Source organism: Echinops telfairi, unplaced genomic scaffold (assembly GCF_000313985.2).
Source record: "Echinops telfairi isolate 266 unplaced genomic scaffold, ASM31398v2 ScPeMD7_2;HRSCAF=8, whole genome shotgun sequence".
Lineage (NCBI taxonomy): Eukaryota > Metazoa > Chordata > Mammalia > Afrosoricida > Tenrecidae > Echinops > Echinops telfairi.
Window position 1 is genome coordinate 70432635 of NW_022103898.1, and position 16971 is coordinate 70449605.

General features: G+C 46.4%; 1 protein-coding gene across 1 annotated transcript in view; it reads left to right on the forward strand.

The window, feature by feature from the left end:
• Positions 1-16971, forward strand: part of PPM1H (protein phosphatase, Mg2+/Mn2+ dependent 1H) — a gene marked incomplete at its 5' end in the record, with an annotated part of 349303 nt that overhangs the window by 282492 nt on the left and 49840 nt on the right. Inside the window, one exon of the mRNA XM_004700807.2 lies at positions 16257-16320. Coding sequence (XP_004700864.1) covers positions 16257-16320 — 64 coding nt within the window. The remainder of the gene's footprint in view (positions 1-16256; positions 16321-16971) is intronic.

The following is a 16971-nucleotide window of genomic DNA, read 5'->3' on the forward strand; positions in this document are numbered from 1 at the left end:
GCTTAAGTGGAAAGCAAATATTTTGAGAATGACGAGGGCAATGAATGTACAAATGTGCTTTACACAATTGATGTATGGATGGATTGTGATGAGTCGTATGGGCCCCTAATAAAATGATTTAGAAAAAAGAAGCTCCTAACTTACCTGCAGTGGCCACTGTGTTCAGAAGGGAACAGGAGACTGGACTCCGAGTAGGTAAATAAGGGATGAGAAAACCCTCAGGTTCCAACAACAAGCCTCTCTTTTTCCATATTGATGCTTTTGCCCATAACACCGATAGTCCAGGCCCCAAGGCTATAAATGCACAGAGTCAAGTAAGAGAGTACATTGAGGACATTCACTCTGGTTTCCTGTTCTTGCCCATCCCAACTGCATGAGCTCCCTGCCCTCAAGTGTGCCTAGTGCTTCTGGGTGGACTTGGATCACCCGTGGAAAGTGGGGCACTCCAGCTGAAAGATTGGGGGCTATGACCTTATTCGCAACAGTTTAAAAGCCAAACCTCAGGTTATATCTAAGTCTGTGGTGACTGTATATATGTCCACACATTGTTTAAGAGGAGAAAAAGGCTTACGTTGCACAACGCTTTAAGTCTCTGTGCAAGTCATCCTGTAAAAGTCTAGAAGTAGGAGATTTTCACTTCTACAATTTACTCTAAGGACAACTCAGTTCACTGGCATGAAGTCCAGTCTGACTCATAGTGAGCCTATAGGACAGGGTAGAACTGCTCTGGTGAGTTTTCAAGACCAACTCTTGACGGGAGGAGAAAATTCATCGTCCCCCTGCAGAGTGGCTGTGGTTTCACGCTGTTGACCTTACAGTCCAACAGGTCATCACTACAATGTCAGGGCTCCGGTCTGAGGACAGGAACTAGAAATTAAGCTTTCTTTTGTATGCCGTGCCATTTTGCAGCATTTATAAAGATTCATAGCTTTTCAAGGATGGAGAGAGCAGCATTGTGGTGAGCACAGTATGCTTTGGATATGCAGATCTGGACTTGAGCTTGGTCTCTATGGATTCCTAGTTGCATGGTCTCATGTCTTTTCTGTACAGTAGCAATCATGTTGCTACCTACCTTACATAACTAGTAGAATAATTATATGTTTTAAAACGGCAAGTGCTTAAAGTATGCCTGTAACATAGCAAGTGTGCAGTAAATCTTGGGTCCATTGGAATTTTGTAAATGTTAGAGGTGAGATGCCACCACAACATTTTACAACTACTATCTTCCCATTCCATCTCAAAAACAGTAGGGCTACATTGATACAAGAAAGGAGGGTGCTGTATTTATCCTTCCAATTGTCAACTACCTCCTGGCCCTATACTTTTGCACCCTGGAGCTGAAGTAATATGAGAGGTTCGCAGAAGATTGTAGAAGTAAATGGGAGTCCGCAAGATAAACATCTCCCTGTAGCTTCTATTTCACTTGGAGATTTGGGGGGGAAGGTTAGGAAGTTGGTTGGGGATCTTCGTGTGTGTGTGTGTGTGTGTGTGTGTGTGTGTGTGTGTGTGTGTGTGTGTGTGAGAGAGAGAGAGAGAGATAACCATTGATTCTATGTAGGCTTGTGTAAAACCCGCATGACTTTTTAAAATAAAACAGATGATTTGAAGTATTGATGCTTACACTTTGGGATAGGTGATTTCTGTCATGTGAAGTTCAAGGACATTTGGACAGAAAGTTTTGCAATGCCATGATCTAAGGTAGACCCCAATTCCAGTAGCTTCTCTCAAGGGAAACTGCAGGGCTTGATGCTCTGCTGCAATATCTGTGTGGTGAGAATGGAAGCAGCGTTATGAGCTTGGACTGCAAGGATCCGCACAGAGGCCCGGGCCTCTGTCCAGCAAGAGCCTTCTCTGTGGTCAGGCAGCTCTTTGCTATTTCCAACTCGGCATTCAGGTCTGGGGGGGTCAATTCGGTCACCTCTTGATTTGTAGGTACTGTGTGGTCTCATCTAATATAAAGGGCAATGTCAACAAAATTCGTAATTATTTCAGAATGAATGGTCCCAGAGAAAGCTGAAATCACTCCATGTCTGTGTGCTCATACAATAAAGATCTCTGGCTCACACCCATGGGGAGATCTTAATGTTATTCATGATAATAGGAAGCTCCCCTGGCCAAGTGCTAATGTACACCAAATGGATTCTGAATCGGGAAAAATGTCTAAAACTCCAATTTCCCTAAAAGTCAGTCAGAATGTGTTATCCTTATATATTGTTTGCTGTGTTTTGCATGCACCCATGATTTTATACACACACACACACACACACACACACACACACACACACACTTTAAAGACTGATTGAAGGCATGCTCTTATCTCTGTGAATCTCATTCTACTGATGAATTTGGGCCTGAGTCAAACAGTGACTTTACAAGGAGGTTTGAAAAAGTTCAGAGGAAAGTGGAATTGAAAGATAAATCTTAAATAATAAAAAAAGATAAATCTTTCCACAAACTATTTACTTTAACTGCATATACCCAGTACCTGTCCAATGCCTATCTCCTAGCAGGTACTCACAAATACAATAGAGCCCATTGTTTTAATCTGATCAAAGCCAGCACTCCTAATTTGGCAGCTGTAAGAACAGACTGGGTAAGACACTGCCCCAAACTTTCAGCAATGAGTAGTGCCCTTTTAATGGGGCTTGAAATCAATTTAGTGTATGGAGATGAGCATTTTAAATACACAGCATGGAATAACAAGTACAGTTTCTATCACATGTAATATATAATAGGGTAAATACTATTTTTTATAATGTGTTTGTGTGTATACTGGGTTACCAGCATATATATCAGAGCAAAGGATATATAAGTTTACCTCTGAATCCGTTCAAACCCCAAACCTACTGCCATCGAGTTCACTCCAACACAGGATTCAGGCTTCCACAGTATGCTTGAATTATGAGTGTGTGGTTTATATTTGGTGATATAATTTAAGAAGAACGGCGGCGACTGCAACCTGAGCCCTGTAATGTTTATGTTGTAAATGTTAATGGAAACAGAAAGTCTCGTCTTGTGGGTTTGAACCTCCGACATAGCAGTTAGCAGTCCAACACTGCAACCTCGAGTCAGTATGTCTGGTAGGAGAAAGAGGACTCTTGATGGCAGCTCTGCTGGCAGAATCTGACTCACACATACTCATAGGAGACAAGGAGGTAGACATTTCTTCAGGTCCTGTGATTCTGACACGTATACACACCTACCACTCAGGATTTCCCCAGGGAAACTGCAATATCAAGAATCACTTGGGCCCTATCAGGGGGCTAAAAGATAGGCAAGTTGTGCTGCTCCTCATGGGCAGCCAGGTAGACACACGTTAGAAATCACCCCCTAAATAAGGACCTCTGGCTCCCACTCATGGGGAGATTTATATTGTGCTAGGTTGTGGGGCACCCACCTCAAAAACAAACAAAACCTGCCATCGAGTCAATGTCACCTTATAGCAACTCCATAGGATAGGCACAACTGCCACTTTGGGTTTTCCAGACTATAACTCTTTATGGAAGAAGAAAGCCCCTTATTTGAATAGTTTGTGGTTTCAAACTGCTGACCTTAACGGTTACCAGCCCAAGGTGTCCCCACTACCCCAACCAGGGCTCAGGTTGAAGTCGCCGCCAGCCTTTTTTTTTTTTTTAAACATTTTATTAGGGGCTCATACAACTCTTATCACAATCCATACACACATCAATTGTGTAAAGCGCATTTGTACTTCATTCTCAAAACATTTTCTCTCCACTTAAACCCCCGACATTAGGTCCTCATTTTCCCTGCCCTCCCCGCTCCCCCCTCCCTCATGAGCCCTTGATAGTTTATAAATTGTTATTTTGTCATATCTTGCCCTGTCCGACGTCTCCCTTCACCCACTTTTCTGTTGTCTGTCCCCTAGGGAGGAGGTCACATATAGTCCCTTGCAATCGGTTCCCTCCTTCCTACCCACTCTCCCTCCACCCTCCCTGTTTCGCCTCTCACACCACTGGTCCTATAGGGCTCATCCGCCCTGGATTCCCTGAATTTTCAGTTCCTATCTGTACCAGTGTACATCCTCTGGTCTAGCCAGACTTGCAAGGTCGAATTCTTCTATCACCAAATATAAATCACACACTCATGATTCAAGCATACTGTGGGAGCTTGTACATCCACTTGTCCCTAGCTTCAGGCCTCCAGAAGTCAAGTCATCGAGAGGACAGAGCAGTTAGGACCAGAGGGAAGAAACAAGGTAGGATTTGTCTGAGGAGCCTAGACTTCACCAAAGGACCTTTCCTCCAGATCATGTAACCAGATACCCAAAGACGACAGTGCCCAGCACATAATTCAAAGACCAAATGACTCAACACACAACCCAGTGCTCCCACACGTAGATGACAGGCAACGAAAGCCAGCTATCCAACAGTGAACATGTGGCAGAGACTAGACCTACCCCCTAAACGTTATAAAGGATACTTCCAAACTACTTGCTGGCTGTAGTAAGTTTCTGAGCCTCTTCAAATTCACCCTGGGGATCCCATAGCTGGTCTCTTATTCTAGGGCAACTCGAACATAAATATGACTTCTTCCAATGGGGCTCTGATTCGCCACCCCCACACTACACACACACACACACACACACACACACACACACACTATTGGGTCCAGCACAGTAGTCCCAATACAACACAAATGTAAGTCATGTCTGAGAATTGCTGCATTTTTGAAACCAAGAAAATGGATTTCAAAGGAAATAAAGAAGAAGAAAAAAAAAAGATTCGGACCTAATTAAAAACCCAAATGTCGTATTGCCTAAAAGGAAACACACACATATGCATGCAAGCATTTTTTTTAACCCAGCAAAAAGGGAGACTTGGCTGTGTGTGATATTATCAGAGACCACCTCAGGAAGCAGCCGCCATTACTGCACACTGTCTGGTTCGGTCTTAGCCTCAGTTCCTCTGCAGTTACAGATGGCGAGCAGGAGAGAGGCCTCGGGTGGTTTGTCAGGCCTGCCTTGCTTTCTTCCAGGAAGATCTGAAGGAGGGTGGGTGCCGGGAGAGGCATGCCTCTGTGGATCCGAGGGATTGCTTCATTGGGGTCATGCCAAGCTCTTAAAAGACACGGGTGGCGTGTGGGCTTCTGGCATCTGCCTGTTTCTGACCAGCCAATCCTGTGTGGTGTTTTATCCCTGGCCTCCTAGGACTCCAGCTTCTGCTGAGACTTTGTGGGAGGGAAGGTGGAACAGGAACCAAAGGCCCACCAACCGGCCCCTCCATCAACCCTGCCCAGCCCCTATGAAATGTGCTTGTCCCGGGCTAAGACTAGCTTTCCGCCATGAGCAGAATGAAATTACCATAGCCTTTCCTTCCCTCCTAGTGGGGCACTGAGCTGCCAGCTGAGGGGAATGCTCTTGTGAGCACTTCCGTCTAAACCAAGGTCATTGGTTCCGAGTTCTTTCTGAGTCTGCGTCTTCACTTGAGAAGGATGGTCTTTTCTAGATAACGCGGCATTCCGTGCTCCCTCTTGTCTTCTGATGTTATTAGCAGTGGTAGAAATCGTGGGAGTTCAGGAAGTAGTTCTCCTTGGGTGGGTGTGCCCTCTTCCTGCCTGTGGTGCCCACCTCTGCCCTTTGTCTGTCTTGAGGATACAATGCAGTGCCCACAATCTTAATAGCCACAAGTTCAAGGCAAATAGTACTGCCTGTATCCTTCACAAAGAGTTTTTCCAGAAATGGTGGGGTTTCATTATGACAATCCATGAAAATCACTAACTTGTTCTAGATGAAGAAGTACATTCAGTGAGGCTGGGAGGACTCTCCCAAATGCACATGGCTTGTTCATGTGAGGACTGAGATGTGACGCCAAGACCTCTGACTTCACGTCTGGGGTTTAACATACCACAGTGGACGCTGCCAGGAGGAAAGAAAGAATCCAGGAAGCCTCACTCCCAGGGGAAGAGAGGAATCCAAGCGATTCCGAGAGGTTGTGAGTGGAAGAGGGTGACTCACTGCTGTGTCATCAGAGCCTCATCAAGAGTGTCAAGACTACGTGGTCCCCAGAAGAGGGTTCCAGTATTCCCAGAAGGGGTCATGCACCTCTTTAATGCCTTTGAAGACCTTCAAAGGAAATTAAGACAGGGAAATCTGTGACATTTCCTTGCTCTTTTTAGTTGAAAGTCATGATTTAGGAGGGACATGGTGGGAAATGATCTACAAGAAAGCATGAACTTTGGGTCCCTGGCCTTTGTGAAGTTCAAAGGTCAGAGTGGAACTCTGGATGTGGGTGCTGGAATCCAGCAAGGCTAGAAAGTAAGACACTGAAAGTAAGAAACTTGCTTAGCAAGGAGACTTCAAGGCGATGCAGAAGAAAATGGCCCAGATGCTCCGAAGAACATCTGACAGCTGAGGCGGGGAGTGTCAGAAGCTCATAGTGGGCAAGGGCTTCATGAAGCTGTTTTATTTTCTGATTGTCTTGACAATAAAAGGGAGGGTGGAATTTTAATGGAGAGGTCACGAAATCCAAAGGAACACTGGTTGGATTCAACCCTAGGTACCGGACCTCATTTGGATCCCCGACTCCAACCCATCTCCCGATGGTCGCGGTTTCTCATCCACAACCAGGTCACGTGAGCTACCTGGAAAACCACCCCTCCTCTGAGATTGAACTCGGCTACAGAAAAGCCTACTAATAAAGCAAAGGAGAAGCCAGGACCACACCCTGTCCTGACAAGGGAGCTTGCTGAGAGGACAGTGACAGCCTTCCTTCATGGGTTTGCCCATTTGGCAAATGTCTGCTGCACATGCCCAGCATGCCTAGCCTTCTCTAGGTAAGAGGAACCCAGAGGCGCCCACTCCATAGAGGGGCATCAGACTACAAATTCTAACAAAGTAATAAATAGGAGAACTTCCACTGCGGCTGTGGACAACCTGTGAGAGCGGAAAAGAGCGTCATACTTTTAGCCCCCGTGGTCAGGGAGCAGCTTCGGGAAGGTCTCGGAAGGATGGCCCATACAGAGGGACAGCGAGCCACCAGGCCTTGGGACAGAAAGCTTGCTGCCACAAGAGGGACAATGTTACTGAGAACATAAAACCCACAGCAGTTGTGGCAGAGCCACTCCAATCCCGTGGTAACCCCAGAGCAGAACTACGCTCCGTGGGGGCTCACTGACTGAGTGTTTAGAAGTAGACTTCCAACCTCTCTGGTAGTAGCCGGGCAGTCAACTGTTGGCACCCCTCCACCCCGGGAGCTCAGGGGGAGCGGTCAGAGATGTCAGGGGCCTCCCATTAGATTCTAGGAGGACCAGGGAAAGCAGCATTACCCCTAGGGTTCCAGTTTGTACACGCACAGTTGGTTCCAAACTGTCTCCGATCGGTGGATGGCTACAGACAGATTCTCTCAGTAATACCCTTGCCTTAGTCTCACACAAGGGCACCTTCTCCAAAGAGGTCCAATCAACATGGTAGCTTCTGAGGGAAGCTGGGCTACTGAAGTTCAAGGCAGAGAGGTCAGCTGAGAAGATTATGGCAACGGTGCTTTCAGCTTCTCAAGGAATAAGCTTGAGAGATTTTCTCAAAGGATCCCGAACCATCATGGGCACTTATTAATTCCCAGGAAATTGAAAACTGTGCTGGCAAGAGAAGGCCAGGAAAATTGTGCCAGGGTATTTTTTTGTATCACGGCAATGTACCTGGCTCCTTCGGAAGACAGCAAAGGCCGCCTTCGGAGAATTTAATTGGGAAACTTTACCCCATTCACGCCCACAATTCTGGTCTTGTCCCTTCAGACTTTTTTGTTCCGAAAACTCAAAGAACATTCAAACGGGACACAATTTGAGTCCCTTGAAGATGCTAAAATGACTGTGTTTTAACATAGGGTCAAAGAGGGCAAAGCTCTTCAGGAGAGGATGAGAGGTTTAGAATAGTGCCTTCAGAAATGTACAGAGCTAAATGGTGGTAGCTGAGATCAGCGGTGCTTCATTCTAACCCTTTCCCGAAGAGTTTGGGGCTCTTAATGGACACTGACCCTACGGAATTGATTCGATGACAGCAAATTTAGTATGATTTGGGCGGCAGAGGGGGTGGAGGGAAGAGCGGAGGTTATATCAGGAAACAATAGCTTCCCATTTGGATGCTTCTGTTAACTAACCATGTCTGTGATGTGGGGGTAGTTTGCACGGTCCCTCACAGATTAGGGATGATAGGGAGTCCGTGAAGGACTTTTAAGCCAAGGAATGGTGATGCTAGATTAAGAGAAAAAGTGAAGAGAAATGGTTGTGGGTAATTTGCCTCCCAGGCAGGCTGAGCATTTGGGCCATGCTTTTTCCTATGAGAATTATAAAATTAAGAGAGATGTGGTCATGTTGGAGGGACCCTAACTTGTTTCGAGGAGCGAAGGGGCCTCCAGTGTGGCGGGTGGCACAGGGATCGCTCAAGTTCTGTTCAGACACGTGTCAAAGATGGCACAGAGCAGCTGAGAGCCAGCCAGGGCCAGAGGCCGCAAAGGAAAACACCCTTGCGTGGTGGAGTGGATACGGCCGCCCATATGCATTCCAACTCACACCTAGAAGGGGGCGGTCAAAGGAGACACAAGAGGACCCTTTGCTTTTTGTTTTATAAATAGGCTTCCTCCCTCCTATCCAGTCAATTCTGACTCGTAGCAACCCTACATGACAGGGTAGAACTGCCCCTGTGGGTTTCTGAGACGCTTTAAGGGAGTTGAGAAAGCTTCATCTTTCTCCCTCAGAGCAGCTGTTGGTTTCAAACTGCTGACCTGGTAGTCAGCAACCCAACCCATATTCATAAAACCAAAAAATAAGTAAGGCCAGCATCCAAGTCACTGCTCGGGAATGTACTTTTCATTTGCTTGCTCGTTTGTGAAGCATCCTTTCCCCGTCAGGCACCCTGCTAGCTCCTAGGGATGCCACAGTAGAGCAGCACCCTCCCCCACCCACCCATGGCCTTACAGAACTTGCAGGGAGGGTGAGGGAGAGATGCATAAGGGGAAGCAACATTCTTAAAATGTTAGATGGTACTAGAAGCTGGGAGAAAACTAAAGCAAGGAACAGGGAGGGAAAATTGGGGGGAGAAATATTTTTTAAATGCCCTTTGCTTGCATCCTTCCATTTATTCTATGATGGGAGACTATTGGAGGGTTTACATAGGGTAACAGGGTCAACTGAACCATTTAAAGTCGTCCACCTGGTGCTCTTAGAGACTGGCGGGCAAGGCCACAACTGAAGAGTTTATAACCCTTTCCTATTATCGCCATAGTCCTCATGCCGTCCTCTCGCTTCCAAACCAAAATCTAAGCTGTCCTCTGGTCAATCCCAACTCATAATGGCCCGATGGACAGGCAGAACTGCCCCTGGGGCGTTCTGAGCCTGTAACTCTTTATGGAAGCAGAAAGCCTCATTTTTCTTCCTCAGAGCAGGGAACGTGTTGAGAACCGTTCACATTCCAGATCCGTTTGGGAGTGGATGACACATCCCAGTCTTTGGTGTGTGGTAGTTGTGTCAGTCTGGGTACTTTAGAGAAACAAATCCACCGAAACTCATGTATAAGAGAGTTTTATGTAAAGGGTACATGCACATCAAGAAAATATCCCAACCCAGTGCTGCCCCAGCCCACAAGTCCAACATTAACCCATATGTCCAACACCAAGCCACAAAATCCTCCTCCATCCCACAAAACACACACTATGATGCCGACCTGTAAGCATCTCAGCGCTGGCAGGGGTCTCAACACAGCAGCTCCAGTACCCAGGGCTGCCTCGGGGTAGGTCCATGCGGCCTCTCCTTGGGGATGTTTTGCAGGAAGTGAGCCTTGCCAGCTGAACTGACTAAGGCAATTGCACCCTGGTCCAACTATCACATAGCAAAAGACTGGAGAACTAGAAAGGCGAGGCTCATCAAGCCATTTCTCTCTCTGCCTTTCAATTAATCTCACAGGTGTTTATTGGCCAGGTTGGCTCAATAAACTTTAACTATCTCAGTAATAGACGACAAAGGAGCCCTGGTGGCAGAATACTTACTGTTGGGCTGCTAACTCACACCTGCCCTGTGGGAGAAAGACAGGACTTTCTAATCCCATAAAGAGTTAGTCTTAGAAACCCAGAGAGGCAGTTCTACACAGTCGCATAGGGTCGCTATGAGTCAAATCCTTTCAGTGGCCCTGAAAGGTTTTGTTTTTGAGTAAACAAAACACTCCATTCCTATTATATTTCCCTCGAACTAGATCAAAACTCCACTCTCACTGTCATTGAGTCCATGTTGACTCTTAATGCCCTGTAGGACAGGTAGAACTGCCTCTGAGTTTCCGGGACCATAACTCTTATAGTAGAAAGCCTGTTTCTCCTGCCAAACGACTGGTAGATTCAAACTGCTGACCTTCTGTTTAGCAGCCCAAAGTGTACCCACTGTGCTACAAGAGCTCCCATAGATCAAAATTAGGAGGAATGAATTCTACACTGTTGACAAGGAGCATTTTAAAAAGATTTACCACAAGTGAAGGCTAATTCAGGAAATAAACAGAGCCTGAAGGTGGTTTAGTTTGCTAGGATAGCCAGACCACAAAGGGGAGCTGGCCTGGGAGCCACCGCAAGGCAGTGAAAGAAGGCACTTGCATCAGCAGGGCAGTCTCCGAAGTGGAGTGTTCTCAGTGCAGCTAACATGGCCAAGGAACCGCTGGGAAGGAGGTCGTCAGGAAGTAGGTTAGAAGTTAAGAAGTCAGTTCTAGAGGCACCATCAAAATGTGTGAAATTGCTGTTAGGGATAGGAAAGCAATCTGTCAGAATAGAGGAACAAACACCTTGAAGGCTGTAAATAGGAACTGGAGTAGGTAAAGGGCAATCCCTCACGTCCTGGGATGAACTCACTGCTATAGCAACGGACGACGGGCAATGAATGTACAAATGCGCTGTACACAATTGATGTATGTATGGATTGTGATAAGAGTTGTATGAGCCCCTAATAAAATGATTTTTTTTAAAAGACTATCGGACAACATATATTTCTGATGGTCTTAGGAACCGAGACACCGCTCCTCTATCCTGTCTCCAGGCGGGTCCGCCCACATGCAGATACGCACACATACGAGTACCCATACTATACCATGCTTCAAGACAAAATTTCATTTAGTTGTAATTAGAAATAAATATCTCACTATATATGTATATATATAAAAGGAACGAGCGATAACCTTGAGATAGCTCTCCTCAAATATTTGAGGGACTATCAAGCAGGAGAGACTAGATTTATTTGATGTTTTCCACAGTACAGACCAAACACACTAATGGATGATTAAGTCAATTTAAGAAAGAATTTCCCAGACTTATACTTCAGTGGGATAGGCTATCATTCAGTATTATCAGATTCCGAGGACAATGGCTATACTAAGGAGTCCATTCAATGACGGGCCAGGAACAAAATGAGGGATGCTGTCAGAAGGATTCCTACCTTGGGGTGCAGTGGACCTTGTGGCCCATCAGCTTCTATCCAGTTGGCCGAGAGACCAATGACATCTTGTTTTGCGGACTTGCATAATCAAAATTTACAAGGACACTTATTTCAGAAGAAACGTCCACTAAACTTCTAAGGATGATACCTCTGATTCGGGGGAAATCAAGAATATAGCCCTTGTTTGTTTCTCATCCCATCCGTTTGTCCACTGACCTGACACCTAGTCATAAACAAATTGACTAAAAATAAGAGCTGGTCTAATAATATTTCCTAAGCCTTTCAACTTTGCCATCTCATGACAAGTAACATTTTAGTATATACTCTTGTCACTTATGTGATTGTAAAACTAGGGCAGAATCTGGTTTGTTCAGTGGGGGTAGGGGGGATAAGTTATGGCTTTAATTCAGCCAGGGTCTCAAAAGTCATTGAATCCAGAATGAGGGAGTTGGCTCTGAGTAGACATTTTCATAATCTCAGCTTCTACATACTCCATGTCTTGGAGTTTTCAAGCATCCAACCTCTCTCTTTATCCCTCTCACCTCCCCCAAGCCAAGAAAGATGTAGCCAAGGGATGAGCTAGAACCCGGGTCGGCAAACTATGGCTCAAGAGCCGTATGCGGCTCTTTCAGTGGGTACTTGTGGCCCTGAAGTAAAATTGAACATTTTAAAGGGTCTTATTCAGATATATATTCAAATATATTTATGTATTTTATAAAATATATTCATGGCTCTCAAATAATTTTTTAATTGTTGTGAGGCACAAAATTGACTCTTGTCTCCAGTTTACTGGCCCCTGAGCTAGAAAAATAGCTCTGAGCTTGCAGCCAAAATATGGACTGTAGTAAGAAACCTGGCTCTTATTAAATATCTATGTTTTGCCCAAGGAGAGGTGGACACTAACAGTCTGATTTCAGACTCTTTGACTAGAACTGGAAATTCCCCAATCTGAATTGTCATAGCATTTTCTGGAAAAGTTTAAATCCAGCTGTATGGACAGTAAAAAAAATTCTATGAGGGTCACTTGGGGGGAGCCCTGTTAAAAAAGTAGATTCTGATCCAGAATATCTGGGGCGGAAATTCAAATTCTCAGCATCGTGTCGAACTGAAAGGTCTGTTCTCAGTCCTGGGTACGGAATCACCTGGGATGCCAGGGGCCCAGCCCCAAGCTTCAGATTTAACTGTTCTGCAATGGGCTCTGGACAGTGTGTTGTTGTTTTTTAAGCCCTCTGAGGGCCATTGAAAACTGCAGGCCATTCACTCCCCAAGCTCAATGGGAGACCATAACAAGTTCCCCCTTTTCACTTTTGACACCAAACTGTTTTGACCCATCCACATTGATTTAGTATCTACTGTTTCCTTCGTTCCCACTTTTGTTCTGACACCAGCAGACCTAACCACCTAGACTTGATCAGACCTCACAAGTTAAAGGATTCAGACCTCCAGACGGCAAATCCATCCAAGACCTGGGAGACCAGCTGTGAGTTGCGAGTCCACAGTCTTCCCTTCCGGTCCCTCACTCCCATTGCGTCAGTGCTGGCTCATAGCAAACCCCTGTGGGTTTCTGAGATTACAGAGTAGAAAGCAGTCTTTCTCCCAAAGAGCTGCTGGTGGTTTGGAACTGCCGACCATGCAGAATGAAGCCCAACACATAACCACTAAGGTCTCTAGCCCCCTACCTGCTCACTCCCATTACTCCTTCAGGTTTGATTATTCAGTTAAACAATTCACGGAACTCAAGGAAAGTGCTATCCTTGTGACTACAGTTTTATTATCACACACACACAAAAAGGTACAAATGAAGAGATGAACAAGGCCCAGTCTGGCCGGCCTCCTGACAGCCCATAAACTGCAGAATGCAGTGCCCTCCCTTGCATCATTCCTCCCGCCGGCCAGGAAAGCCATGGCGCTTCCATGTCCAAAGCCTTTATTGGGCTTTGTTGTTCTTGATTGAATCAGCCCACCTCCCTGAAGTCATTTATCATGAGGTGGTCTATCTCTTTCTGGCCGGCCTACGCCCACCTGAGTCGCCTTATTAGCATAAGCTCTCAGGTGTTATCTGAGGCTTCATCAAAGGCCCTTCAATAATGAGGAGCATGTAGGTTTTAGGGAAACCAAGAAGGAAAACGAAATTATTGGAGTAAACTTCATTTAAACCCAACCAGTATTCTAATAATAGCTTTATTTGACCACCAGCTGTGTGCCATGGTGTTTCAAAAAGTCCAGAGGAGGATAAAACCATTAAAGTAGCAATAGTCACTTTGTGTTTCTTTTGCAGAGTTAGGGTAAGGGAATAGTGAGTTTTGTCAAACACTATCTACCTTTTCACTTAGGTTCTAATATTCGTTGCAATGGCTACACAGAATTCACAGGCAATATTAATGATTGCAGCGTTTATCAAAGAAGTTAATGGGTTGTAACGCAAGTGAGACAAGCTCGAGATAGGGTAGTTTTCCAGAATTCTTTGAGGGCTGCTAATGAATATGCTCAAGGGCATTTCACTCACTCAGCTGTAGCCCCAACCAGAAGACTTTCAGCTCAACCTCCCCAAATTCTGTGGGTCTGCGAACCCAGCTCCCTGGGTCAACTCCCCCAATTAAGCACCCAGAGACATCCCACTTCCCAAGCCAGCCTCCTGCACAAAAACACGTACTTGCTCTCTGGAACTGGAAGTCCACCTGTGTTCTAGGCTTCGGCCTGCATTCTGCTGCTGCTCCTCTGGTGTCAGCGCTGCCCTCTGGATCTAGGAATTTCACTGTGCAGGGAGGGGTCTTAGGGCCCTGCGAATGCACCCCACTCCCGGCTTTCGCTGGTGGCGACTTCCCAGAGTTCCCAGCGCCTTCACTGAGGGCTCGTTTTATACCCAGCAGGAAGGCAACCCTGTGGACCCTGTTTGCAATCAGTCACAGGTGAATCCTATCAGTACGTCCTCTCACCTTAACCACCGACACTGGAAAAGGTGGTTTGGTGGGAGTTGGGGTCTGTGTCTAGAAGAGCCACATTAAATAATTCACTGTCCCTGCAAATAGTACAGTTCCTTTTTCGACAGGTTTATTTCTAGAATACCTCAAAGCTCACTTAACAGCAGAAGCAATAACTAGTATTTCTGGAGTCCTCATTGTGTGCCAGGAATTGTGTCAAATAGGTAATCAGAGCTTCACATTTATTCCATTTTCATTCTCACAGCAGCCCCCCACAAATGAGCACCGTGTTCTTGCCCTAAATATGAATGAGGATCCTGAGGTCCAGAGCAGCTCACCTACTGCCGGAGGCTGTACAGAGTGTGGTGTTGAATTCAAGCCCATCTGGTGCTAGGATGTCACTGAGCCTCTAAACCCAGGAAAGGAACAACTTCTCCAAGCAAAGTCCTGGAAAATAAGGACAAGATGTCTTAAACTTTGGCCTTGAACTCTTTGGAAAGTGGGGTGCATTCTTGGGTGTATCAAGAGCTCCTGTACATTCATTCCCAAGCTGCTTAGGCATAGCTGAGGCTGAGAGGCCAGTGAATGAATCTTTCCTTGCCTACTGGAGACAGTATTTTAGAGTAGCTTTTACTTTTAGCACCTCATCCAGCAGGACTTACCCCCTCTCTTAGTCTTCCTAATACCTAACACTTCTGCTGCAGCAACAATACTTCATTGTTGCTCAAAAACTAAATGCTTAGGGCAAAAACCTACCCCCCTGGTCCTTATTGTTAATTATGAGTATGCCAACGTATTTTCTCCATCTTTGAGCATGTAAAAACCTGATAGGTTCCAGTTTCCCGAAACACACACACCATTCCACTGGGATAATAAGTCTATCAAAAGGAAGGCCAGCTGTGTGGTGAATAGGCAGTGTTATCTTCCCAAAAGGGGAACTGGCATGCCCAATATTCATTATCTACTAAATACTAGCAAAGCGCCCACTCATTGAACACTTACTAAACGCCAGGCTCCCAGCTAAGCTCTTTACATCCTGCCTGGTAGTCCTCATTTTATAGATGAGAAGATTGAGAACCAGAGAGTGGAAGCTACTGGCCCTGGGTGACGGAGCTAGTGATGGAGCTAGTGATAAAGTGTCTGTTTGTTTGTTTCTGGTTTGGTTTGTGTTTTTGCTCCCTTGGGAGCAAAGCTTCAAGAAACAGGCTTCCTTTGCTCTGTCCCCTTAACCTTGCCAGCCTCAGCTGTGCACATAGTGACATCTGGACAACCATGTCCAGAATGAACCATTGAAGCAGAAACTAAATTTTCTTTCTGCGTGTCAAATGGCCATTTAAAAGCTTTTATGAAACAACAAAAAAGAATTTGCTGCCAACCTTGACAGTCACACTGAGGTCAAACGGGCTTTAAATATGCCTTCTCGGGCACACTCAATCCAAGACTGGCTTTGGTATAAGCAGCCCCCAAAGGTGAGAACTGGCTCCCGGAGCAGTTTCACACTCCATCCATCTCTGAACTCGGCTCTTCCCCACAGTGTGGGACTAAGAATGAGAACCCACTGGCTGCTGCCACTGGGGTCCTCATCACTGCCCTGCCTCTCAGCGGGTAGGACAGAAGCCTATGGCCCCTCCTTGCCAATGGTGAATATGCCAGCGTATTCTCACCCTTTTGTAGCATTTATAGACATGGTATTTTCTGGTTCAGTAACACACACACACACACACACACACACACGCTCTCACTCTCACACACACACACACAATTCTGTAGGGAGAGTAAATCTATATCAAGGAAGATTGACAGTGTGGTGAGCGGACAGGACCTCAGGTAAATAACATGCCGAGTGGCCTGTGTCAGCGCAGCGGGTCACTAATTGAGTGCACACCTTTTAAAAAAATGTTCTTTATCCTCCTACAGGGCATACAAAACCATTGAGGATGATGACTTGAAGTTCCCCCTTATATATGGAGAAGGCAAGAAGGTAGGCACCTGTTTCCCCTGGGCTGCTATGGCAAAGCTGTGCCCCGCCGCCTCTCTGTGCACCCACGGTGGTGTGTGTGCTACTCAGTGTTATAGCTCTGACAGCTTGAAAGATATAGCACATCCCTCATCCATCAGGCCCTCCCGTCTTGAGGGCCTGTGGAACGGCACAGCCACGGGAGGAGGAGCGCAAGGGACTTAAGTCCATTTTGTAAAATGACATCTCCCTTCCCAATCTGCTGCAGTAGCTCTTTGTAGTGTTTAAACAAGACCCATAGATCCCGGGTTTGATTTCTGCCAAGTTGGGCAGCAGGCAAGCTGACCCTGTGGTGTCCATTTAGTGGAGGAGGCCGCCTGGGACGCCGAGGGAAGAAGGCCGCGGGCAAAGTCACACAGCTGGCGAAGGGCAGGGCCAGACCTGGAGCCAGGGCCAGCTTACTCCGGGGCTCCAGCCCATTCGTGGAGGTTCCCACCACAGGGGCTGAACCCCTGGGAGAAGATCCAGACCCTCACTGTGATGAGCTGTGCCGGGTCCGGGAGCCTGGCTCCTGCACTCCACACATCGACCAGCACCTTGGCCGAGGTGGCGGAGACTGGTCCCCTCCCAGGACCCCAGTCAGAACCAAGCCTTCCGGCGCCAGTCGTGGAAGCA